The following is a 25,158-nucleotide window of genomic DNA, read 5'->3' on the forward strand; positions in this document are numbered from 1 at the left end:
TCGTCTGTGCGCCTTCATGTGTTTGACGACATAACGGGCTCCGGAGTCTCGCCGTTTAATCCCCTCCTTCTCCTTTTTCTTTCACCTGTTTCTATTCTTTCGTTTTAAATCCCCGCCTATCATTCCATTTTATGACCTCTTGTTGAGATACCCCTTGAATATATCAACTGACTGTGGCGCTTTCCCCTCCCGTGTATATAGTTCGATATCGTTTGGGACCATAGATCCGACGGTGCTCATTGATTTGCATATACAGTGGCCATCTCGGTTTCCTTTTTTCGTTTCCTTCCAGTTCCTTCCCCTTCTATTCTACTGGACTCTATATACATATCTGTAAAATATCAATTATATGTCTCTGATTGAATTTATCTAACATTTTGGATGTTTTTCGCGATCGCGTTTTATCAGATGGTCGTTGGGAGTGCTATCCTCGGTCACCTTGTCCCAGCTCCACCCGTTGCCCCGGGAACAATCACACCATGACGACGACACAACCAACCTCTTCATGTCTTCACACGCAACATCCACGCAACAATAGACCATTTGGCAGTTTGAATGGAGGTTTTATCGCATGATCTGATTCTCTCAAGCTGATCGGGTCATATTTAAGTCCTCCTGGTAGTGATCCTCAGTCCAGAAATTGTTCTCGAAACCCAGCATGTTTGCCCAAAGACCCTCATTCCGCTTTCTCGCCACGGGCGCCATCGCTTCCCTCTTCGCGCTTACATTCCTCCTCTTCAATGTCCGCCAATCTCAAGATAACGCTGCGCGGTACATTCTCAAGACGGGTCGGCCAGAGCCGCTGTCACAATGCGAGCCAGAGCCACATGCAGTTCCGCTAAACGGGAGCTGGGAATTTATTGTGGAGCGCGATGGGCGGAACCATGGGCTGAACGAGGAGCAGTGTCGAAGCGCGTTCCCCAAACTGTTTGTGGAGATGGACAAGTCAGCTGTGCTCAAGCAGGAAAGCCGGATTTCATATAAGGATCTGGACTCTCGAGAGGTAGAGGATGGAATGGTGCGGGCAGTCATTGACAAGGGCGAGGTAGGTTCTTGCCGTCGAGTATGCTTCGGCCGAATATCTCTAGTCTGATCTTGAATATAGCTCTACATCGTCGAATTTGCAGCACAGCCTGTCACTGCATCTCGTGCCCGCGCTACTCTCAACTCGCTTCATCGTGCTCTGGTCGCAGTCCCGGATCGCTATTTTCTACCTAGTATCGAATTCGTGTTCACAACAGAAGATTTTGCCAGCGATCCTACCAGCAAAGGCCCTATCTGGGCATATTCCAAGCGCGATGCTGACGACTCGGTCTGGCTGATGCCTGACTTTGGATACTGGGCCTGGCCCGAAGTTCAAATCGGTCCCTACTATGACGTGCAACGGCGCATTGCAGCCATTGATAATGGCGAGACCGCGCCAGACGGTACATACACTCCGGGGATGAAATTTCAGGACAAGAAAAAGCAGCTTGTCTGGCGCGGCAGCCTCGCCACAAACCCAGGCGTGCGCAGCAAATTGCTCAAAACCGCCCAGAGCCACAGCTGGGCCAGCATCCGCGTCATTGACTGGGACGACGAGAACGACATCCGCTTCAATCTCCTCCCCATCGAGGACCACTGTCGCTACATGTTCCTCGCCCATACCGAGGGCCGCAGCTTCTCCGGTCGCGGCAAGTACCTACTCAACTGCCGCTCCGTCGTCATCTCGCATCCGCTCGTCTGGCGCGAGGCCCACCATGCTGCTATGATCTCGTCTGGCCCGGACGCGAACTACATCGAGGTCGACGCCGAATTCTCGGACTTGTCGCGCAAGATCGATTTCCTTATTGACAACCCACAGATCGCCGAGCGCGTGGCGGATAACGCGGTGCGCACGTTCCGGGACCGCTACTTGACGCCGGCGGCGGAGTCGTGCTACTGGCGCGAGCTGGTGCGACAGTATGCATCTGTTCTGGATTTTGAGCCTGTGCTGTTTTCAACAGCGCGGGATGGCAAGAAGATCCCGCGGGGTGTGCCTTTTGAGACTTGGATGTTGGGGCGTGGATGAGTGGATATAGGGATATATGATGGAAAGTATATTCTTCTTTTCTTTTGGGATGAACTTTTGCATATTAGCATTTTGGCCGGCGTTTTTCTTTTTCGAGATACCTATGAATATAATGCTTTTGTTATCGGTTCTGAGCTATTGGAAGCACAGTGCGCTCACCAAAATTACATCCTTTGATATTCTGTATCGTCAGCTTGGCATAGAACTTCTCTCAAGGGTAATTAGGTGATCCTAGGTGAGCGATTCTACTATTCTGACTGAAGACTTGCAGATAGCATTGTTAACCACAGTCCCTGCACCAGCTGAATAGAGAGAAGTGCCCGTAGCTGCCGATTGTCATGGGTGTCAATTTAAGCACCGGGGACGCGTAATCTCAGGGGATTTTCTGCTGTCCGAATCAATCCTCCTCAAATCACATCCTCCAGCCTGAGCGCAACGCATATCGATCGGATCTTAAATCTGGCTTTATTTCAGAGGGTTTCTTGGTGATATTTGACTATCTTGTGCATGCTCACTATCTACGACGTCTGTCTAATTAATGATTTCAGGACATCTGATGAATTAGGGAGTCTTGGGTTGCCTCGACCATGATGCACGAACGCTCTCCACGCCCCCAAAGCCCGAGAGGTCATGCAATCAATACGTCGGCGTGAGACTCGCAGGCGCAAGACTCCTCTTTCTTTGAACGCTATGACCATCACTCTCATGTTCAAGCAAGATTACTGCTTCCCTCCTCCAATTTGTTGCCACCCTTGCCTGTAATGCAAAGATTTATAAACAGGTCAACTGATACACTTGTTCGCCCTTCCCCGGACTTCGCGTCATGATAGGGTCGGCATTTTGAGTCTCGCCATACCCGCATCCCCAGAAGTTCTCCCTTGCCATGCGAGGCGCCGATCACAGAAACACTAATCAAGGCTTTGGGGCAAGCGTGACATCATCTGACCACCGCCAGCGTCTTTCACTGACTGGTTGGCACTGACTTCCAGTTGTATCTCATCTGCAAAGACAGCATGCGGGGTCCGAACAAAAAGCGAAAAGAAGGGGTTTGGGTGTCATAATTGTCTTGATGAATGTCTACAATCAGTGAAGGTGATCTTGGTCTCCGGGGAAGATTTTAGTCTTTTGCGCCGATCAGAGTGCGTGCTAGCAATCTCGTCGTCGGGCCTACTGTGTTCTTCGGTTTTTGGATTATGAGTGTCGCGTGGGACTTGCGTTTCATGATCTGAAGTCTGATGGAGACCATCATGATTTATGATGTTCGTTTTGGGCATGAATCAGAACTCTATTGTCCAACCCTTCAACAACACCAGGGCATGACCTTTTGGCTCGGTTATCCTCTAGTCCCTTCTCGTGATAATATGAGGAGTCCCATCATATACTCGGTAGTCTGCTCAGCAAAGGAAAAAGAGCCTAACCACGGTCTAACTCGGGTCATACGTATGATGGCCAGGATCAGCCTTGGCAGACCCCTGAAAGCTTTCAGAAGGAAAATATGCAGGGTCTTCGAGTTTACGGTACACTATTGGGTCTGTGCAACCCGTTCCATGGACTCATGAGCTGCTCCTTGTCGTGCCAACACAGCTCCGGAGGGTCGGAATAGCCATCTGCCCGTGCGACCGTGGCCGCACTCTCGAAAATGGCTCCTGTGGTGGCTGGGTCTCTTGGCCTATGAAATGTAAACGACCCCTTGGGGGCGCCTGAAGGCGTGTATGACGGCGTTGCTTTGTTGTTTCTTGGCGGCCAAGACGGCTGGATAGTCGGTCAAAGAAAATGTCTAGGATATCAAGATCCCCCTCTATGTGCCTGCCTACTTGCCTAATTCTCCGGCATGGAATCCTTTGGGGGAAGCTGTGGTGAACTTTCAGTCTTTGTACAGCCTTGTCTATAGATGATGCGGAATGAGCGAGACAATCCATGTACCCTTGCATCCCCACCCAAACTACGGAGCCCCAGCTGTCTATGCCTTTGGGGGAGCCCGGTTTTTTTGTCTCTTTTTATCGTTTTCGGGTTCTCCCAGAGCCGAAGAGCCGAACGAAGAAAGAAATATCGAAAGCTTGGACATGATCGGCCACTAGCCAGCCTTTCCCCCAAGTTTTCGAATCCCGCCTACACAGGATGATTATACTCAGATTGACTTGTATTCCCCGATGATCAGCGTACTTAATTCTTTTTCTTTTATGCCTTTCGAACATTTCCAACAGCCGATCTCGTCCCCGGCCTGCCAAAATTTGACGTATTCTTCGGCGTCACGCCGCGCTCGACCCTGTAGGTCCTAGCCTCGATCTATGTATTCCGCCTGGCGCCTCTGCGCCACGCCCCCACCGATGCGCAAATACCCGACAAGGCTCGCTCCATATAGTGACAATAAGGGCAATGGGTCTTCTCAAGTTCTATTTTCTCTCGTTCGGTCCCGCACCTCGGGAATCCACAGCGCTAAACCTGGGGATGCATTCCACATCCAAATGATGTGGACACTCTGGACCCCAGAGTTTATGCCTCGCGCTCCCCTTACCCCATACCATGCGCCGAGCCTGCCTTGCGGTCGCTGACGGCATGAAATGTAGACCCGATCATTGGGTTCCAGGCCAAATTCCCCCACGAGAGCACGAGCACGAGCACGCCTGAGTGGACCGCGGATTTTAGTCTCGATTACACTTCCCAATCCACCTGATGAATCAGTGTCAGGCGTATTGCTGCCGGGATGCCGCTTGATCCATTGGCGCTAGAGTTTAGTCTCCTCTTTCTGCGGCTGCCAGGCTGGAGATGCAGGTTGGATGTGGGATCTTGGCGCGCTGTGATGCCTTTTTTGTGCAATAGGGTCCTAGAGATACAGCGGAATAGCGGTGGGCTTTGCCTATAAGACTCGCCTTCTCCCACCTGTTGGCTACTCATGTAAAGTTTCTAAAAACAAAGAAGCAATACCAGACAGTTATCCTCTTCAGGCGTCCCGGTGACTTCGCAAAAAGCAATGTGGTCCACTCTACTCTCCTCGCCCATGGCATGGGTGGCTCTCGTCTCATTTCTACCAACGGTACTTGGCTCACCCCTGCTTCCGAAGCGAGCCAAGGGACCCTGGGAGGGATTAAATACGGATTTTCCTGATCCCAGCTTTATGAAAGCTGCGGATGGGAAGTGGTATGCCTTCGGGACCAACGGCAACGGCAAGCATATCCAGGTGGCCGTTTCTCAAGACTTCTCCACTTGGACGCTCCTGGATGTCGATGCCCTGCCCACCGTCTCTAGCTGGGAGACTGAAAACGATCACTGGGCTCCCGATGTGATCATGCGCGTAAGTCGGGAAACAAAAGGGGAAAAGGACATCTGAACTTGACTAACATTCCAACCAGGACGACAAAAAGTACGTCATGTACTACTCGGGCGAATCCAAGACGCATGCGCCCCATCACTGCGTCGGAACGGCCATAGCAGATTCTCCTGAAGGTCCCTATGTCCCCAGTGATACGCCGCTATCCTGCAGACTGGACCAGGGCGGGTCGATCGACCCGGCCGGCTTCTGGGACAAGGATGGCAGTCGGTATGTCGTGTTCAAAGTTGACGGCAATAGCGTCGGCCACGGCGGCGATTGCAACAACGGTGTCGCCCCGCTCGTCTCAACGCCCATTATGCTGCAGAAAGTCGCGTCAGATGGTGTCACCCCCCTCGGGAACGCGGTACAGATCCTCGATCGCAGCACAGACGATGGGGACGGACCCTTGGTCGAGGCACCGAACTTGATACTGCACGGTGACACTTACTTCCTGTTCTACTCAACGCACTGCTACACAGATAGTGCCTACGACGTGCGCTGGGCAACGGCTTCCAGCATCACAGGTCCCTTCCAGAAGACAAATGTCGAGCTGCTGAAGACCGGTTCCTATCAGGGACTCATCTCGCCCGGGGGAGCCACGGTCTGTGGCTGTGGGGATCGGATGTTGTTCCATTCATTTTGTGATGAGTCGAAGAAGAAACGGTGCATGTGGGTGGCAGATGTTAACCTCAACGGAAAAGTTGCCTCGATCGCCTAAAACCGAGGGCCTTTCAGGGATCAATTTGATATATCAGTAACGTGTGGGCCGAGTCAGTGCGCTGGGTTACTTTTCGTTTAGTTGTCCTCTTGGGCCTTGGTTCTGTTTTATATACCCCCTATACATTCGCTTATTTTTACTTTGTGCGATATGTAATGCCAGTTACTTTTCTAATCGAATTTATTTTGCGCACCATAAATCCATAGCAAAGGAACCTTGACAAAAGTGCCAAATGCAAGCATATTAGAAATCATATTATTAACCTACGAGGTAGGCAGCTTCAGCATGCCACAAACTTGGGCTGCGCCTTCGATAGGAGCCGTCCAATCCAGTCGTCTCTCAGTAAATAGCTCCGCTACGGGTTTTTGTTTATTCAACATCTCACTGTCATCAAAAATTCCTGCCCGGACAATGGTAATGACTTCAAAATCTCCATCCGGCTTGAGTTTCCGCCCATAGAGTGGCGTGCCTATAATTTGCGTTAGCGGCTGGCTTCGCAAATGCAGGGTAATCATAGATACAGACCGCACTCGGGACAAAAATAATTTCTAATTTCATTTCCACTGTCCGATGTCTTTCGCACTGCTTTGGCAGTTCCAGAGACTTTCACTTCCTCGCTTTTGACAACAAAACTCCAGGAAGAGGCTCCGCCAGTGAGCTTGCGACAGTCAAGACAGTGGCACAGTCCCTAGCGAAAACAAAAATAATCGTCTATCTTAGATTCATAGTAGTGGATTCCGTCTAGATCAAACTACTCACAGATGTCAAAGGCTCGCCAGTGATTTCAACTCGAATATTGCCGCAAAAACAACCGCCAACAGCCATTCTCGTAAGTAGTTTCGTTTCCACAATGCCTTCTGTGAAATTTTTTAGAGGGGCAGAATTCGATAGTTGGCAAGATCTACGTAAATTGTCTTATAAGTAAGCATGCACGGGTAACTAGGCCCCAACAAATAAATCATTGGGGCCTTGCTTATCCCAACCTTTGTCAGAATGATGACTCATTAATTATCGACACTAGCGACATAAGCTGCAAAAGCTGCAACTAATACGGGAGATTAGTTTTTGTGTTAGTATTGTGGGAGAGTATTTACCTTCCATCATCTTTCATCCCGATGCTTTCATGCTGTCATAGCTTTCCCATGAAAGGTTCAGATCTGAGACAATAAAAGCTTTTAGTGTCGAGTGAAACCAGGTATCCAGGATCTGTTCATAGTTGATCATTATTGGCTGATTATCAACTCCTTCACAGTCGAAGGTCAATTCTCTCACTTCTGAACTCGAAGCGAAACTGTTTTCACCCTCTGCCGTCAGAGGTGGTGAAAAATTTCTCAGAGAAACCATCGTGAGAGAGGTATCAATTGGTGAGGTAGCAGGTGGATATTGAGGTGAAGAAAATGAAGTGAGATGAAGAAGGAACAGTGTCGTTCAATGTGTGGAACGATGTAATCGAGATGCCGTCAGTAGCGGTTTCAGTGTAGGCAGGAGTTTGAAAAGCAACGTAAATTGGCAATTGATTGTGCGAGTCTTGTTGAACAAAGCGTCTTCAGGGAGTTGATAAGGACAAGGTCACGGAATGTTGACAGGATAAAAATCAGGGGAAGTAATTTAGGTAAACATAAAAGTGCACGTGAAATTTTATTGGATATTCGTGGCTTCATTCGCGTTAAACATGATTCGTTAAGGATATTAAGTCTATCATTGACCAATGGCCGTTTCCACATGCTCAACAAAACAAAAAATCCCCGGTATGGGAGTGCAGAAGCTAGATAGAACTTTCAGATGCAATCCTTTTTTCCAGCTCTTCTTTTGCGCGCTGCTTTTTCTCCATCACATCTTGCACCCACGCAGGTGCTCCTTTAACCGCGGCCTCTGGAGCATTCTTGTGCGTAAGAAGATAACCCTGGATATCCGCAGGTGAGAGCTCCCCACTCGGTACTACAGACGCAAATTCCCTAGCAAGGGCTACTATTCGAGCCTCCATATCGAGACGCTGTTTCCGGAACTCTGTCTGTCTTTGTTGTTCTTCTTCGGTGTATTGCTTGGTTGGAGCCTTGTCGGTGCGAGCTTCTTGTTTGATTCCTGCGTCCCCATTTATACTTTTGGACCACCGCTTGGAACTTCGGGGAGAGGCTTCGTTCTTATGAATTGAATAGATGGACTTGAAAAGTTTCTCAATATCCTCGTCGATGGCATATCGGAACGCAATGTCCATGTCGACGCGGCCCGCGCGCCGAAGTGCGGCATCTAGCTTTTCCGGATGATTCGTGGTCATGACGAGGATCCGACCTTCGCTGGCAGCGACGCCGTCAAGGACATTGAGGAGTCCGGATAGAGTAATCCCATCGCGCTCGGATTTGTCCGAAGATGTGGTATCCACAGGCTTGGGCGGATCCTCCGGGGCCTCTGGGAGAATTCCGGCCTCTGGCTGATTGTCCTTGGGGATAGGTGTCTTGCCGACAACAGACCGGCCGCGGCTTTGCGTGATACCCGCCGTGTCAACGTCTTCGAGAAGGACAATACATCGCCGAGGTAGCTCTGAGAAAAGCGAATAGAGGTTGTCCTCGTCCAGCGCACGGGAATTCAGGTTGAGAAGGTACAGCTTTAAGCCAAGTTCACCGGCTACGGCGAAACACAAACTAGTCTTACCAGTACCGGGGGGCCGTACAGCAAATAGCCACGCCGGTACGGGATTCCATGGCTGGCATACCAGCGGGAAGTGCGAGGTAGCAGGTAGTCTTGAATATCGGACAAGAAGTCCTGTTTCTGTTTATCGTCGAGGATGACAGTATCTAACGACCGTGGAGATCTAGACATGCATCGGGCCCACATAAATTGATTACCTGATGAAAGGCGCTGTCCGCGATAGATGATAGTCCGGTTGCCATCGCGTTCCACATAGGCGCGCTGGGCCTCGGCCATCACCGTTTTGAGGATGGCTGGATCCCGGCCCAGGCATGACAGATATAGTCGCTCGTTGTTGAGCACCCATCGGGCGGTTTGGTTCTGGTGTTGTCGCTCGAGCATCAACGGTCGGCCCTGGAACCAGAAGAAATGACGGCCTTGGGAGGGGGTGAATCGCAGCGTCTTGTACTTGTCCCGATTGACAGCCTTGGCCCAGTACTCATCGAAGGTTGCACGCTCCGCATGGCCGGCGGGGTCATGCCAGTCTTCATCGCCAGCGTCGTCGTCAGAGTCCTCGGCATCAGAGTCGTCGTTGTCGCTCCAGTAGCCATTGGTCTTGACACCGGCAAGGAACCGATTTGTTCGCTTCATGTGTGGCTGGCGGGACATCCAATACATGAGATAGTTGAAAATCTCATCATCAAGACGAATCTCAGCCGTTGAGACGAGGTATTGCTTGAAGAACTCCGATAGATACTGAAGGATGTATCTCAGGGCTGCACCCAACACGGCCAATGCCACAAGATATTGCAGGTATGCCGTCAAGTCGATGTGAAGATATGACAAGAAGAACCGCGAAATGAATGTATATCCTGGCACCAGCGTCTCCAGCATTGCGGTGTCCAATTGGGACATAGCGCCCTTCGTTGGCAACGCATCAGACTGGTTAAAGGCCATGATGGGCTGCGGGTGCTATCTTTCAAGAAGAAGACCCTATTATCAGGGTGTTCTTGTTGAGTAAATTGAGAGCAATCGCCGTGGTTTATATGGTGCCCGGAATTTTGAGCCTCATCCTTTGGGCACCAGATGGTATCGCTTGTATTACTCCGAGGAGAGCCCGGGTGTGGCGCATGACTGTGCTTCTGCCTGGAACCCTGACTCATGCAGGTGATGGTGAGCTGAGAGTTGGAAGCCGGTTTACAAATCGGGGAGGGATATTCATGTCAAATGCAGGCGTAAAAGGTAATTGGATTCAAATAGAGGTTCTGGACTCTGGGATGTTGGAATGTGATTGGGCTGTTCGTGTGTCAGGAACACATCGCATGGGGAAGAGGATGCCCGAGTGGCACTGCATGCCGGAGGCGCAGATCTGATGTCGTCATCAGAAGACTGAAAAAAAAAAAAAGGTGGAAGAGCAGAGATCTTAGTTCAAATGAACTAAAATACCTCTATATGATACATAAGTATTTTAATACTGGCTCTGCAAAATAAAATTGAAAAAAAACCACTTGCCAAAAAAAGAACTCTCCCTCGGGGAATCGAACCCCGGTCTCCCGCGCTTATCGGTGTTAATGACAAGCGGAAATCATGACCACTAGACCAAGGAAGATGTGTTAGCCGAGTTACTGCTCGACCACTTGGTGCTGGTTGATATCTGTTCTCCATTTTAACAATATATGACCTCCAAGGGATAGTCCGTTACTTTAGCAGAGCCGCAAACAGTCTCACGATGGTGAACCCGGCAACGCTTTGCAAAAAGCATGTTGTCTACCACTATACACCCGGCCTGAACTCTATTTTCAGCTTGTGTGTCTTTGTGTAAAACATGATCTTTTCATTATGATGAACTGTGACACATATCATTAGATGAACCAATCAATATATATTACCTCACATCAGCAGAGCTTGATCAGCATATTATTTCATGTAAACATAGATCTATGTAGTCGCTTGAATAAAGAAGCACGAGAAGCGTGATGAATAAGGGTATCTCTCAGCAACAATGACCAACAAATGATGGGCTAATTAAAAAAAGGTAATATGGCAAAAATTGCAACGGAGCAGGCCTACTTCTGCGGATGGTTGTCTTTCTCCGCCGCAAAAAGCTCACTGGCCCAATCCTTCCATTCCTCGACTTTCGTCCACAGAGTTCCCCACCAGGTTGGGCCCTTTTCATCCTCACTCTCAGAGTCAGTGGCAGGTGGTGCTTCGACGACTGGAGGGGTAGGTGCAGAGGGTGCAACGGTGGCCGGGGGTTGCTCAGGTGGGTCGGATGGTCGCACAAGAGGCGGTGTATCCTCGTCTGAGTGAAGACCAACCGGCTGCAAAGGAAGACGAAGAGTTCCATTGTTGGGAAGTGGATTAATCCCCAACGAGTCGCATACGATGTTATAAACCTCAGTGTTTTCTAGAAGGGAGGGTTAGTTTGATCAGTCTCTCCGATGGGAGGCATCAATGTCCAGCAACTTACGGAATGCCTCAAGGCGGCTATTAGGTGTATGAGGGAACGCGGGGCCACGAGCGATGAAAATAGCACGCATAAGAGGATGTTCATGGTCATAACCGTGAATCCCTCGAGGGTGGTAGATCTCGCCCGTCCTCAAGGCTTCCTGAACATCAAACTCCGGTCGCTCAACAATCGCCCACCCAGTCTTCGGGATCACCCAAAGCGGAGCGATGCGCTCGTTGTTTGAAAAGTGATAGCGTTCAGGCATGGTCTCGCGAGTGTAAACCTCCACCCCGTTTGCATATTTCCTTCCTAGTTTTTCGACTTGCTGTTGTAGAAGCTCGAGATGTTCAGGTTGTTTGGGACGCAGGCCACGGGATGGCCAGCCATCGATGCGCTCCACGAGGCTCAAATCAATCTCGTCATCTAACTGGACCAATCGATCAGTCGAGGTGGTGGCCATTCCATGATCAGAGACGACCACGATATTGACAATGTTGGTGAGATTGCGGCTTTCAAGACCAGCGACAATCCCGGCGACCATCTCGTCTGCATGGGCAATCGTGCTCTGAATTTCGGTGCTGTTGGGTCCATGGTTATGTCCCTCCTTATCAACATCGGGAACATAGGCTGCAATGAACCGAGGCCGCTGGGCTATCGTGTACGATTGGTCCTCTGGTCCAGGAAGGTCCAGGAGCTCCATCACACGGTCGACTTTGCGCGGCAAGGCCTCCGAGCCATTATATTTGTCCACATAGCTTGGCTCGACACTGCCAATGTGTGCTTCTGACCCCGGCCACATATGGATACCAGTTCGCACTCCTTGCTTTTCTGCTGTTTCCCACAGAGGTTCGGCATTCCACCACTTCGGCTGCATGCTGACTGCCGGATGTGTGTAATAGAATTCTTCGTTGAGGTCCGGATCCCAGAATGTGTTACCCACGACCCCATGGCTCTCAGGATACAGTCCAGTCACCAGTGTGAAATGATTTGGGAAAGTCACACTTGGAAAGCTGGGGTTCATGTATTGCGGCGAGACGCCGGTCGCAATGAGCGCACTTAGGGCTGGAGTTAGCCCGCGGTCCAGGAAGTCGGCTCGAAACCCATCCAGGGAAATCAAAATTGTTGTTGGCGCAAAGAGTGCGGTGCCGTTGGAGAGGAGTGATGGAGGATGGACCCTGATAGATCGGAACGGGCCCGATGCCTTGTATGCACCCAGAAGAAGGATGAAGAAAAGGACGACGATTATGGTAGACACAAACAAAAGCTTGTGCCATGAAGGTTTTTGCGGCTAACATAGAGAAATGTCAAGAATCAGCGATCTGCAAAATTTCCAGCTTGTACCAGCAGGTAGGGCGTTAAAGTTACCGGCTCGTAGAGATAGTCCTCCTTCGCAGCTATGTCCATGGAGGACCCGCTCATTAGAGACGATGTTTCATCATCTCTGAAGCCCTCCTCCATCTCATACATCAATTCTCCTTCCTCGCTGACTCTCTCCCGACGTGCTAGTCGTGCCTCCCTTCGCGCCCGCCGCTTCTCCTTCTTTCCGATCCGCACGCTAGTCCCATTAGGACTGAAGATGCGGCGAAGCTCATGAGTCGGACCTCTCCTGGTCAATAGTTTCTCCAGCTCGTCTTCATCTTCTAGCACGCTGCGATCATGCTGGGCGAGCTCGAGGGTGCTGCGGGGGTGACGGAGGAACTCATCATCTTCCGAGTCGGAATCTTGCTCCGAGGGCGATCGCAGAGAGGCGGCATCGTTATCGTAGTTGGCTGGCGAGAGGAGAGAGGGGCTTTGCGGTTTCGGCATGGCTGGCGTGTCAGCCGCGGCGTGAAGACATTGAAGCTTGGAAGGAGACTTGAAAGTGCCGACGCCAACATTATCGGCCCGTTTGGAGCCGCCAAGACTTCGCCTCACCTCGCATCCTCTGACTTCTGACCTTGCGAACTGCGATGAGCTTGGCTAGTTTCTATCTACGCCGAACAAGTACATCTGTTCCATTTACTAGTGGAATACAGGATTTATGGATTAGGAAGTCGATGGCTTTTCATTTCTCAAATTTATCGTCTACAGGCTCTCGCGTTAACGCGGGCAGGATTGGACCGATGAGAACCCAAGCTGACCGTTATATTAGACGAAGGAGAATAAGACTTGATCGTAAATCTCATTTACTTGATCTTGAGACCGGAGAAAGCTAATGCTTGGGCTCATACTTGGGCGTATGGGGATTGGGAGCCTGTTGGCAACCACTACGCACTGAAGCGTCTCGACCTCGGGCAATCCATGCAGCACTGTGTTGAGCACGACTTCCTGTGGGGCCTCAATCCAGAAGCAGAGCATAGTATGTTGAATTCCTGAGGATTTGTTTGATGCAACAAGCCTTCTGGAATGCATGCTCAGGCGTGGGCTCCCTGACATCACTCGACTGACGGATCTATTAAAGATCTCCAGTTCTGGGGTGACAGGTCATTCACATTCCTGCCGGATAGACGATAGAAAAAAGCTGCAGCTGTCAGACACCTTGGCATTGTTTATTTAGGATACAACCCAAACCACCGATGCAAATAGATTCGTCCGGATGCAGTTTTTCTGTCACCTGTCCCGATGTGGAACCGACTTGCAGGCCCTCAATGTCTTCCAGGTCGAAGAGGGCTCACCGGCAAGTGCACAAGGACGTCCAGTTAGATCCAAACAAGCAAAGCCTCGGCCCTTCAATTGTTGAGCTCGATTTCTATCTATGTACTGCTCCATAAGGGATGCTGACGGCCACCTATTGGGCAGTGGCATCCCCGCGATGCTCTGCATAGTTCCAGCTGGCCTACAATTCGGTCAACAAAGTGTTCATACTCGTCTAGACAGTCGCCAATCTAGTAACGAGACTACAAGCTTGGTGGAGAGTACTAACGAATAGCCACAACTGGATCACCTAATGGGTCTTTCTGCCTTACAGGGCTTGGATCCTGGCGCACTGATATTTCTCCACCCATTGTCCCAATGGCACATTGTACATTCCACCAAGCGGGTGTGGCTGCGAAAAGCCATCTTGAGATGGGTTCTCCGAAAGCAGAAGCGACGTAGCTGATGGAGACCAAGAGAAAAAAGCCATTGTCTACACGTTGCCGACCATCGAGGAATGCTCAGTTTGGGCAAAGTGCGAGGATCTCGATGCCCTTCCGCTTTCGATGCCATCGCATTTCCTATTCGGGAATATCAAATCACGTGATATTCAACTGCCCTCGGCGGCATCGAGGCTCCACCTTTGAACATCTCGGGATAATTGGTGACGGCCACGGTCCCGACGGGTCAGTCCCAGGCTCTTACGGTGGAGATGGTTCGGCCGGAGTCCCAGAGTGACATCGGAGTCTCCACCCCCGGATGCGGAAACCCGCGATATGGAAATCTCGTCTCAAACTCGTCGTACCAAGGCTCCGTCGAGGGCAGAGAGGCACAGGCAATCATAGAGAGGAACATGCGAGAAAAAATGAAAAAAATTTTCTCGTCTTTTTATCTGTTGCATGGAATCATCATCCACTCACCACCTGACCGCATTTGGACAGCTCTATCATCTATAAGAATGGGCTCCTCAGCGCCCCAGTACTTGGATCTTTCTTCCTCAGGTTCTTCCATCGCATTGATATCTCATCCTCTCCAGGTCGGTTCCTTGTCTCTATATGGATATCATGAGTCCTAAGCTCTTCTAACATCCTGTCTAGCTTCGTCATTCGTTAGACAAGAAGCCCTTTCTTACTTCTTGATCCAATCGCTTCAGCTCCATCCACTCAAAAAGCCAAAATGAAGTTCACTCCCATTGCCCTCCTCGCCATCGCCGCTGGCGTCCAGGCCAGTGCTCTCAAGCAGCACGAGCCCCCCGTGCACCAGAAGAGCGCTAGCGTCCACGTCGGCACTGCTGCTCAGACTGGCACCCACCCCATCCAGACCGGTACTGGCGGCACCGGCGGCGCCACCAACGGCACTACCGGCACCAACGGTACTGTTTCCACCATCCCTGTCTCCGTCCCCACCTCTAGCCCCAGCCCCAGCTCTAGCGCTGGCGGTGCTGGTGGTGCTGGTGGTGCTGGTGGTGCTGGCGGTGCTGGCGGTGCTGGCGGCGCTGGCGGCGCTGGCGGTGCTGGCTCTAGCACCGGTGCTGGCAACACCCCGGCCTCTCCCAGCTCTACTGGCTTCGTCCCCTCCAACCCCGGAGCCAAGATCTCCGTTCCCCAACTGGGCATGGTTGGCACTGCTGTCGGCAGCGTCGCCTATGGCGCTCTCCTGTTCCTCGCATAAGCGGGTCGCCATCAATAATTTCTTTTTCTTTGGGTCTTTCAATACCGGTGTTTGATTTCCTTCCCTTTGAACAATTCTGTTTTCCAATCTCTTGTTTCGTCCCTCATTGGACATCTTTGCGGTTTGCTATCAATGGCTGCTGTCCACATATCCTACTGGCAGGGAAGTCACTCTAGGGATCATGTCGAGTGTTTTGGGCAGGATGTTTCTAGGTGAAAAGGCGGGCGTTTCAAGGCTTGTTTTAGATTGTGCTCTTCACCGTTATAACGCGGTGTTTGAGATTTATATCGAACTAATATAATTTTAATTCTAAAAAAATCTTGTGGATGGAGTTTCGGCTTGTTCTAATTTCCCTCCCTTCAGTCATTTAATGCATAAGAACTGAAATGCGAAAAGCCCGCTAAAGACCACTAGATCAATAAAAATGCTGTCACGCCTCCAAGCTATCTAGAAGTCATGATATCTCCATCAAACCTTATTCATAAGGGTGGCAAATACAACCCTGGCCTGAAGTGACCATGCTCTATTAATAGCAGGTGGCGCGATAAGAGCCTTTTAGCAGTCTCAGTAACTGTCGCTGCCCTTGATTTCCAAAGGCACTCGTCATAGGAACAAGCTTAAGGTTTTGAATTGAGTTTTGATCGGATGTTTCGATGCAACTTCGCGCGATTTATTTTCGCAGTATGGGTAAGCGACGCCAGGTCTCCAAACCCGATCGAATGGATGCGCCGGGATTCCGGGATCAATGTACCTGTCATTGCCAGCTTGATTAGCAGTTTATTTGCCTTTCGTACGACTCCATATCCAACCTTGGTAAGGGTCGTTCGGTTTCTTGAAGACCCAAGCCATTGGAGTATGATTGAATATTACATAATTACAGGCGAATAGTTAGTTAGCGAATGGAGGTAAACCAGCTCGACTAGTTTCTATTAAGCGGAGTTAAGCAGGTACAAGCTCAATTAAGGAGGGAAGAGAAATACCTGCATAAGCTACCGTCATGATTGAAGAAGACCTATGATCAAGTCTCGGCTAGGCTATCTAGTATCCTGGTCATCAAAACACGAAAATGAAATTCAACTGCATAATTACATCCACTCTCCAATCCACTTACGAACCCACTCCTCCTTGATGCCCTGAATAGTCCGCAACTTCTCACTCTCCTTAGCTGCATTTTGAGTATCCAGAATATTATCCGGTGGCGCCGTTCCCAGCCCATCAAAGAACTCGAGCAACTTAGCCGCAGGATTTCTATCCAATAGTTGCTGCAGCTCCCTATCTCCAACACTATTCTGGCTTCCACCGGCGGTCTCGATATCTTGCCGCACGCGCCGCACCCATTCTTGCAATGGGATACCTTCCACCGTCTTGCCTGACAGCAATGAAAGCTCATTCGCAACAACCTGAATGATCTCTGTCCATGATTTTGGATGTAGATTTGAGGGGTGGTAGGTGTGTACTTGGCCTGGGGCCTTCTCGTGCAGAGCAATATCAACTAAGACTTCGGATAAGAGGTCAATGGGTGTCCAGTCGATGCGGTCGAGAGTCGTGCCAATGTTTTCCGGGACAGCCCCAATCTGGAGAGAGCTCTTCACGAGGCTGGGGAACCACTCAGCTTTATTCCAGAGACCAGGATTGCGGACGGCCCCGGCCACCTGTGCAACTCGGGCAATAGAGGCACGAATCCCGCGCGTTTTGCTTGCATAATCTAGGAGTTGCTCTGCGATGTACTTGCTGTTGGCATATCCATTTAACCCGGGACTATCGGTTTTGATGATTGCCTCTGGGGTCAAGGAGGATTCTGTGCGATAGCCCATCACAGAGCTGATGGAAGAAAGGAAGAAGAGATTTGGCGATTTAGGTGAGGATGCTGCGAAGTTGACTAAATGAACGATGCTGGACAGGTCAGGCGTGAAAGAAGGCAGTGATAGGTTAAAATTCACATTCCAAGCATTATGGATTATGACGGTCGCTGACTGTTGAAGAAGATTGAGATTATCTGACGAAAGTCCCAGTCCCTTCTGAGAGAGATTGACATGCCAAAAAGTGACTTGGGAGGGATGGAGCTTCGTATCCAGGTGGTAGAACCTGTTCTTCTGAAGCTGGATCTCGCGACTGTCGACCCGGCGGTTCAGACAATGAACATGGGCGACAGATGGATGCTTGAGCAGAGCATCGAGGATATAGGCGCCCAATGTACCTGTCGATCCAGTTAAAAGGACCGTGTGAGAAGTTGCATGAGAAGTGGCATTGACGCGAGGGCCGTTCATCTGATCCTGGAATTCCTTCAAGAGGTTGTTCCTTTCTTGTAACTGAGCATCTTTGATAGCTGCTTGAGAGGTCTGATCATCCTGCATGAGCTGCAGTGTGGCTTTTGTCAGACCAGAAAGTGAAGGATGTAGATAAATGAGATTCGTGGTAAAAGACGGTAGGTCAAAGCCTCGTTTCAAAGCCCGAGCGGCGGTGATAGCTTGCAGTGAATCTAGGCCCAGGTGAAAGAAATTATCTGCAGCTTGAATTTTATCATCGTCCCATTCAGTGATGTTTTTGAAACATCTTTTAATGAAATCCGATACTTTCGTGGCGTCCTCCACTCGACCAGGACCATCTGATTCTCCTTCTGCTTGTACAGCCAGACGATCCGCATCTGCATATAAAGCCTCCAATTCTTGGGCATATATTGCCACTGTGCCCGCACGCTGAATTGTTCCTTTTCCAGCACGTAGCATTGGCTTTTCAGGAGTTGTTAGGAGGATGTGAGTTCTTGCGATGCGTGCGTGAGCCGGGCAGACTCGATTTGCTTCTTCGATGCTGGGCCATATCTTCTCGATCACCGCAGCTCGCTCGCTTGGATCCAAGGACTCTTTGCCATATTCAACAATCAGTGATGCTTGGAAGCGCTGGGCTCCCGCAACCAATACACCAGTAACGCCGGGATTGACCGAAGTGATATGCTGCTCCATTGAAACGGGATTGGTTTTCTCGCCATTTAAGAAAACGATGATATCGTCGGCGCGGGAACTCCACGCCCACAATTGAGATTTTGCTGGGTCTGGATGTCTGACAAAGAGGTCGCGCGTTGGGTATTCTTGCATTTCAGGGAATACCGTGAACTGCGATTGATGGGCCTCGAGCTCTGGCTTGCGGACTAGGACCAGCTCATATTGGCCATCAGCCACTTCGCGAAATTCAGCTCCCAGGTCTGGATGCATTTGAACGTAGGCCCAGTCTTTCAGTGGGTCCCTATTCTCAGGGCTGTAGACATGGCTCAATAATAGGATTTCCGATGCCCCAAACTGATTGACCAATTTGATTTTGGCAGCTACTGTATCACCAACGACCTGGGGCAAAGCGCCTCCCATGTAGGCGAAGAATTCAAAATGCTGGCTGCAGTAGTCCAGCAGCTCGGGGTTTTGTGCCAGCTCTTGTAGCATGGATGGCATCAGCATCGCCGTTTCCATTGGCAGTCGTTTCCTCGCCTCAACTAGTCCGGCGGCGGTGGGGAGTCCAATTGCCGGGGGAGTAATAAATGTCACATCGACAGCAGGTGCAATGAAAAGCGCAATTCCAATTCCTCCAGCATGGAACGGTGGGAATGGGACGAATTGCTGTTTACCTGCCGGCCAACGAAATTGGCATTCAAGCCCATCAGGTGCTTTTAAACGGGTGGCGCGAATATGGGCATTTGCCATTCCGAGTCTCCAGATGATGGGCTTAGGGATTCCGGTAGAGCCAGAGGTATGAATGATTACCATGGGGTCGCTAATATCTGTGGGGTGTGACTTGGAGTATTCGAAATGGGGGTGTTTCTCCGCGAGTAAGTCCTCCACACTCGGGACATCATATACATCTAACGGAAGCGTTTCTAGGATCTCCGTGGCAGCGGGTGGCCGAGGCACTGGTGTGAGAAATTTTGTGCAGCGAAGGTTCTGCAGTAGACTCTTTTGAGCTGCCAAACTGTTGCGTGGAGATGGATAGAACATGCAGTAGCCAGCTTTAACGGCTCCCAGGACCAGTGCCGGGTAGCGAAGGTCGTTCGGGCCGATGTAGGCCAAGGGCTCGCCTTTCCCGGGACCCAATGTACTGGTCAGCCACCAGGCAATACCATTGATGGCATTGGCCATGTCGCGAAAAGTGACCGGGCGGAAACCCTCATTGTAGCCGGTGGGTGACTTCGGATATTGCGCGTAGAGCTGATTTGGTCTCACTTTGGCATAGTGATCGTAGATATGAGGGAGAAGCTCATCTTCTATACGAAATTCCGTCATGTTGGAATAACCAAAATGGTGTAGTCAAACGGTGAAGGTCTTCACAAAATGTTCTCTGTCTCCCCGACGGGTCAGGATTAAGATTGAAAATAATTATTGTCAATCATGGGAGAGCGGAGGATGTTGTTCTTTCTTATGACGGCGATGCCAGACTATTTCAAACAATTTCTGTACCGAAATATGAGCTGAAAAGCAAGGCTTTCATCCCAAAACCGGAAAGCGAGGCGGCACATAATAGTCATCGGGCTCTGATTGACTGATATCTCCCCCGCTGGCAGCTCAGCCGCTATGGAGACTTTCATTAGGGGCGGGCATTCAACGGCTTTAGGGCTAGCACCCAATTTAGTCACTCTGTGTTGTTGTGCTTGGGGGCCGAAACTTGGGGCCACTAAAATGGGCGCTCCATCACCGCTTTCTCAACATACACACACGAGCATTGGAACCAGCTGCAGACATAGAGCGAGGGCAATAAGTTTGGTGCTGGAACCCAGGTTTTCTGTAAAACCAGGTATACATATCAGGAGATTTTGGCATGCCTCGAATTACGTGACTTTACATAAATCCTATATTTCTATAGTTAGTTAATCTGGTCTTCTTCCGCCCCCGACTGAATAACTAATCGGTACCAAACTAACGTCTCAGGGACTAAGATATGGTCGCACTGACTTCCTGAACTGGTAAAAGAGATTTTCAATTATGCTTGGGAATTTAATTTTTTGCTCTATGGACATTAAAGACAAAACCGCCCACCCATGCAGAATGTGATCTATGCATAATGCGATAACAGGAAGAAACAAGAACAATAATGAACCAGTGACCCTCCCCCAGACCCTTCACATCCAATCGATAAACAGTGCTAAAGGACAGGAACAAAGGAAGGAAGAAGAGAAAAAAAAACAAGAACCATAACCATAACCATGAAACGTATTCAAATCAAGCCGTAGATATCCAGTTTGCCCACTGACACTGACAACCCCCACTGCCCCCATCGAAAGATGAATTGCCCGACGCATCCGACCCACTCAGCGGCCCCGGCGCCGGGTCAATCAACGTGCCCCCGTACCCGCGATATTCAGGGTTTAGCTTCCGGTCTGTCGTATTGTAGTGCTGGTCCTCGTCGATTCCGTAGCAATACACCATTTTCTTCTTCCAGTCCCCACCGTGCCGGTCCACCGTGAATGTCACCGGCCACGGGAACGAGCCCGGCTGCGTCGCCGCGGTCGCAGTTGCTGTTGCTGTTGCCGCTGCGCTGGTGCTGGTGCTGGTGCCGGACGACTGCAACGCATATCCCTTCTTCTCAGGCTTGGTCCATATCTGCACGAGGAAGCGGGTCTGCGACCACGTGCAGCGCGTGCGGGCGTCGCTCTCGCTCGAGCCACCGTTTTGGTCAAGTGTATTGTCGTCTTTTGCGCTGTCTTCGAGGGGCGCACGCGAGGCTAAGAAGATCGACTTGTCATAGTACGTATAAAAGCCGTAGTGCTCGTCATCTTCGCCGCGGTTGTAGAGGCGCATGGGTTGCGTGTCTGGGAGAGGGTAGAGCGTGGCGGCGGCGGCGGTGCCGTCCGAGTTCATGAGCGGCGAGGGGAACTGGAACGTGCTGTTGGATGTGTCGGAGTCGGAGGAGCTGCTGTTGTCGGTCGAGGAGCGTCGATAGAGCGGCTTCGATGCAGATAGCATACTGATGTAGAAGGGAGTTTCTTCGCCGGCGTAGGGCTGGGAGTTCCCATCTGTCGTATTACCGAGGAATTTCTGATTCGCGAGAGTGGGCGCTGAGGGCGACGGATCCCAGGAATCGCGTTTAGAATTGGTGGTCGTGTACGTCGTGTTGCCGGTTGTTTCGTTGCGAAATTGGATCTGGAGGCGAAAGCTGGGCTCGTTGCCGGCGTAGGGCGTGTTGTCTGCCTGTGCATCCTTCGGGAGAGCACAGCTCCAGAGCGACGATGGGCTAACGCACGTCGACTTGGAAACGATCGTTTCTGCTCCCACGACGGTCGAAATACCGGTCACGATGGGCGGGAAACTCGTCAGATTTAGCCATTGTGATTGCTCTACGCTGCTAGATCCCTTTGCGGTGACCGTTAACGGAACCACAATAGCCACGGTCAGAATGATAATGAAGAACAGGGCGATGGCGAAGTACCATCGTCGTCGAAGGCGACCCTCTCGCCCGGGACGTCCAAAGCAGCCTTTCTTCGGGATACAGCCTCGCCCACGCCACAGACCTCCAATTTTCCTTCCCATAGCATCCTCGCGCTCCAGTCTTTGGCGTTGGGCTTCTCCTGGTCCTGCTACTCCAGTGGGATTCATCACCACGGCATTGGGATCATAATACCCGGTATAATTCGCCGGAAGAGAGGCCTCGTCGCCTCGAGGATACTGCGTATATGCCGGGGTGGGGGCGGACAGCGTAGAAACAGGCCCCTCCGTCATCGAGGAGGCTTCTCTCGTCGAGGAGCTTTCTTTCATTGAACTCATGGGGATTGATCTTGGGCCTCCTGCTGCGCGCTGAAACGCCGGAGAAATCGGCTCATTCGCTCCGAAAGGCGCTTCATGCTGCATCTTGGGCCACTCATTCAGTGCCCGCGGTTGTTCCTGTGGAGTTACGTCCACTGGGGGTTCACGATAGCTAGTAGGAGCTTCAAACCCAGTCTGCGGTGCTGGAGCGGGCTCTGGAGCCGAGACAGGTTGTGATATCGGCGCGGGAGGTTCAAAGGACGCGAAGGGTTGCGGTGCCGGCGCCGGCTGCGATATAGTGATAGGATTTGATATCGAGATTGACTGTGGCGCCGGTGCGGACTGGGGTACTGGAGCAGGTTGTGGGTAGTACTGAGGCGATGGAGCAGGCATGGGAACCGGGGCCGATGGCAATGGCTCGGGCAACGATCTCTCGATAGGCAACTCGGGGGCATGTTCTTTTGCACGGCCTCGCGGTTCTTCAGGTGAAGAGGCGTTATGATCTGTATCAAAGTCGTATGAAAGATGCGACTCCCACGAATCGACTGAATTTCGTGATGAGTGCGATTTGGGTACTTCCTTGGAGTCACACAGGTGCTTTTCGGTCTGTTCAGCTGGGGTGTCGACGTCAATTAGAATACCTCGTCCTCCCTGGGCTGTATGCCGAGGCTCTTCCACTTTGCCAAGGATGAGGCTGCGATCGCGTGTTTCGCCCAGGTCGGCCGTGGCACTCGCCATGGTCGAGTGTGTCGGAGTGATGGAGCAGATGTGGCTGGTGCACTCAAAGTATGGCGTCCGGCTGAAGAGCTCGTGCGCACATGCTTGGTAGTATTCGGCAGCTTCGCCCTGGATAGGTTGTCCATGGTACATCATCGATGGGATCGCCTGTCGTTGAGTCGGTTGAGTGGTGGAGGTGTCGCCCAATGAGCGGGACTGCTCCATGCTCTTTTCTCCCTCATTACTTTGAGACGGTGACCCTGCTCCGGGACTTTTGAACGAAGCCATAGACAGCGTCTTCTCCCACCAATCCTTACCCGTGTCCTTTGCAGGAGTTGTAGCCGAGGTCCCGTCCCGAGGGAATGACGGGCTGGCCGGGGACTTTTTACTCAGTAACGGAGACAGCAGAACATTCCACCAGCCCTGAGACTCAGGCCGAGTTGCGGCTGTGTTTACGCTTAGTCCGGCCAGGGGGGCTTTGTCGTCATCTTCTTCAGTCAGTGTATGATGGTCCTGCTCTCCTACTGGGCTATAATCCTCAATGATGGTCTCTGCGGATGTGGACTGGCGCTTGCTTGTCATCGCTGCCAGGTGGGCATTTAAGAAGTCATTTGCCAGGGACTGTTGCGACGCTGGTATGTGTTCAACTGGAATGGCCGGCACAGGTGGGATATCATATGCAGTCTGTCGCGGGGTGGGCTGGGAATAGATACTTGATGTCGCGCGAGGACGGCCAGTTTCCAAAACTGTAGCTGACATGGAATTTTCCGAGTGTCCCAAGCTCAGAACAATGTTTCCGCCAACAGGGCCCTGTACGAACTCCGAATAGGTCGGAGACAAAGCAAACTCGGTACGAGCCGGGGTTACAGCGACATCTGTGCAGGCCGGCGTGACGACGATCGTCGGCGTGAGAGGCGTGTTGCCCGTGTCGTGTTCTTTCGCCCGTTCTTCCGATTCATGCGCCGGCACACTCAAGCCAATCATGACATGACGATCAGACGGCGAGAGGCCGAGGCCATGCCTATCGGCGAAGGGATTCGGGTCGAGAAAAGGATTGCCATATTGCAACTGCCTCGTTTGCTCGGGCAGCTGGCGGAATAACTGCGTGGATCCCTTTTGAGACGTATTCGAGGCCAGTGGTGCCTCCGTAAGCTCTGGAGCTGCCTGCGCAGACCGTTCCTGGCCCCGTTTCTTGGACAATTGTTTCAAGTCGTTCAGATCGACGAACGGCGCATTCAACTCCTCGCTAGATTGCTTCTTGGACGTAGACCGAGAGGAAAAATCGGTAATCACATTCAGTCCAGGTAGTTTCCCTCCATTCTTTTTCTTCTTCCCAATCTCACCGATACTTGTTCTTTTGTCCGGCGCATATCGGTCTCGGTGAGAGAAACTGGGGATGCGGATGCGGTCTCTCGCCGCCTCGGCCTTGGGCTCTGCTTTTTGTTTGGTGGCTTGGGACAGAAACTCGAAGGGTCGACTGCGCTCCAAATCTTTGTCCTCGACTGTCGGCGTGAAGAGGTCCTCGCTGAGGGGCGTGAAGATCTCCTCGCTAATAGGGGACGAGAGTGGGAAGCTGGGGTTGCAAGTGGGACCGGGCAGATGCAGTTTGGGTGGTATCTGCCGTCTAGAGGTCATGCTGTTATTGTTGTTGTTGTGATGCTGATCAAGGCAAACGGCGTCGAGAAGACGGCATCTCAGTGAGAATGAAAGCGTATATGATGGTTTGCTGATGTGTTGATGCTTGCAGGGGCTGTCGTAATGTCGCGAGGGAGAAGAGATGAAGATGGGCAAGGTTCAAGAGAGCTTTTTGCTGCGAGACCAAACAAAACAGATAACAATGCGCGTGTTGCTATTAATATGCCTTTGTCTTGACGCCTGAAACAATATAGTCAACTCAAACGCCCCGGGGATGCATTCACTTGTCCACGTAATAAAGCAGCGGTCGAGCTAGAAGAAGAAACAAAGGAAAAGAAAAACAAGGATGAACAAGCTCAAACTCAGATCAAGAAGTAGATGATCTCAAGTAGAAACGTCAGCGAGAGGCTGAAGAATCTGATTAAAAGGAATCCAAAGCTCCAGTTCTGCAGTCATCCTGGTGCTGCAAGTGGAGCTAGCACGATCTAGAGCATCCTGCCGTCCACCGACAGGTGCCAATGAGCAGGGGTCTAGCTCATAGTCTGCAGAAACCCCCGACAAGCTATTCCCCCAGCGAGGATGTCTCCTTCGATGATTGGGCATCAGGGCAGAGGATCACCAGGGAGAGGTGGAGAGCAAGTGGCAGATTGG

General features: G+C 51.2%; 8 protein-coding genes across 8 annotated transcripts; 3 read left to right on the forward strand and 5 right to left on the reverse strand.

Annotated features, from left to right (window-relative positions):
* Nucleotides 1–658: 658 nt before the first annotated feature.
* Nucleotides 659–2,050, forward strand: N7462_000744 (uncharacterized protein; the record flags this gene model as incomplete). The annotated part of the gene is made up of 2 exons (XM_057072470.1): nt 659–1,045; nt 1,106–2,050. The coding sequence occupies 2 exons, from the start codon at nt 659–661 to the stop codon at nt 2,048–2,050; spliced, it is 1,332 nt and encodes a 443-aa protein (XP_056939000.1).
* A 2,971-nt stretch (nt 2,051–5,021) lies between these two features.
* Nucleotides 5,022–6,078, forward strand: N7462_000745 (glycoside hydrolase family 43 protein; the record flags this gene model as incomplete). The annotated part of the gene is made up of 2 exons (XM_057072471.1): nt 5,022–5,342; nt 5,401–6,078. The coding sequence occupies 2 exons, from the start codon at nt 5,022–5,024 to the stop codon at nt 6,076–6,078; spliced, it is 999 nt and encodes a 332-aa protein (XP_056939001.1).
* A 263-nt stretch (nt 6,079–6,341) lies between these two features.
* On the reverse strand, nt 6,342–6,903 carry N7462_000746 (GFA family protein; the record flags this gene model as incomplete). The annotated part of the gene is made up of 3 exons (XM_057072472.1): nt 6,342–6,547; nt 6,604–6,766; nt 6,838–6,903. The coding sequence occupies 3 exons, from the start codon at nt 6,901–6,903 to the stop codon at nt 6,342–6,344; spliced, it is 435 nt and encodes a 144-aa protein (XP_056939002.1).
* Nucleotides 6,904–7,843: 940 nt separating this feature from the next.
* N7462_000747 (BCS1 and AAA domain-containing protein) lies at nt 7,844–9,660 on the reverse strand (the record flags this gene model as incomplete). Its single annotated transcript, XM_057072473.1, has 2 exons — nt 7,844–8,680; nt 8,728–9,660. The coding sequence occupies 2 exons, from the start codon at nt 9,658–9,660 to the stop codon at nt 7,844–7,846; spliced, it is 1,770 nt and encodes a 589-aa protein (XP_056939003.1).
* Nucleotides 9,661–10,769: 1,109 nt separating this feature from the next.
* On the reverse strand, nt 10,770–12,958 carry N7462_000748 (nucleotide pyrophosphatase/phosphodiesterase family protein; the record flags this gene model as incomplete). Its single annotated transcript, XM_057072474.1, has 3 exons — nt 10,770–11,110; nt 11,174–12,440; nt 12,518–12,958. The coding sequence occupies 3 exons, from the start codon at nt 12,956–12,958 to the stop codon at nt 10,770–10,772; spliced, it is 2,049 nt and encodes a 682-aa protein (XP_056939004.1).
* A 1,983-nt stretch (nt 12,959–14,941) lies between these two features.
* Nucleotides 14,942–15,436, forward strand: N7462_000749 (Glycine-rich cell wall structural protein 1; the record flags this gene model as incomplete). Its single annotated transcript, XM_057072475.1, has 1 exon — nt 14,942–15,436. One exon carries the CDS (start codon nt 14,942–14,944, stop codon nt 15,434–15,436), a length of 495 nt encoding a protein of 164 aa, XP_056939005.1.
* Nucleotides 15,437–16,521: 1,085 nt separating this feature from the next.
* On the reverse strand, nt 16,522–19,701 carry N7462_000750 (uncharacterized protein; the record flags this gene model as incomplete). Its single annotated transcript, XM_057072476.1, has 1 exon — nt 16,522–19,701. The coding sequence occupies one exon, from the start codon at nt 19,699–19,701 to the stop codon at nt 16,522–16,524; it is 3,180 nt and encodes a 1,059-aa protein (XP_056939006.1).
* A 933-nt stretch (nt 19,702–20,634) lies between these two features.
* On the reverse strand, nt 20,635–24,507 carry N7462_000751 (uncharacterized protein; the record flags this gene model as incomplete). Its single annotated transcript, XM_057072477.1, has 1 exon — nt 20,635–24,507. The coding sequence occupies one exon, from the start codon at nt 24,505–24,507 to the stop codon at nt 20,635–20,637; it is 3,873 nt and encodes a 1,290-aa protein (XP_056939007.1).
* Nucleotides 24,508–25,158: the final 651 nt, after the last annotated feature.

Source organism: Penicillium macrosclerotiorum, assembly GCF_028827735.1.
Source record: "Penicillium macrosclerotiorum strain IBT 26536 chromosome Unknown utg000001l_segment0_segment0, whole genome shotgun sequence".
In the NCBI taxonomy this organism is placed as follows: domain Eukaryota; kingdom Fungi; phylum Ascomycota; class Eurotiomycetes; order Eurotiales; family Aspergillaceae; genus Penicillium; species Penicillium macrosclerotiorum.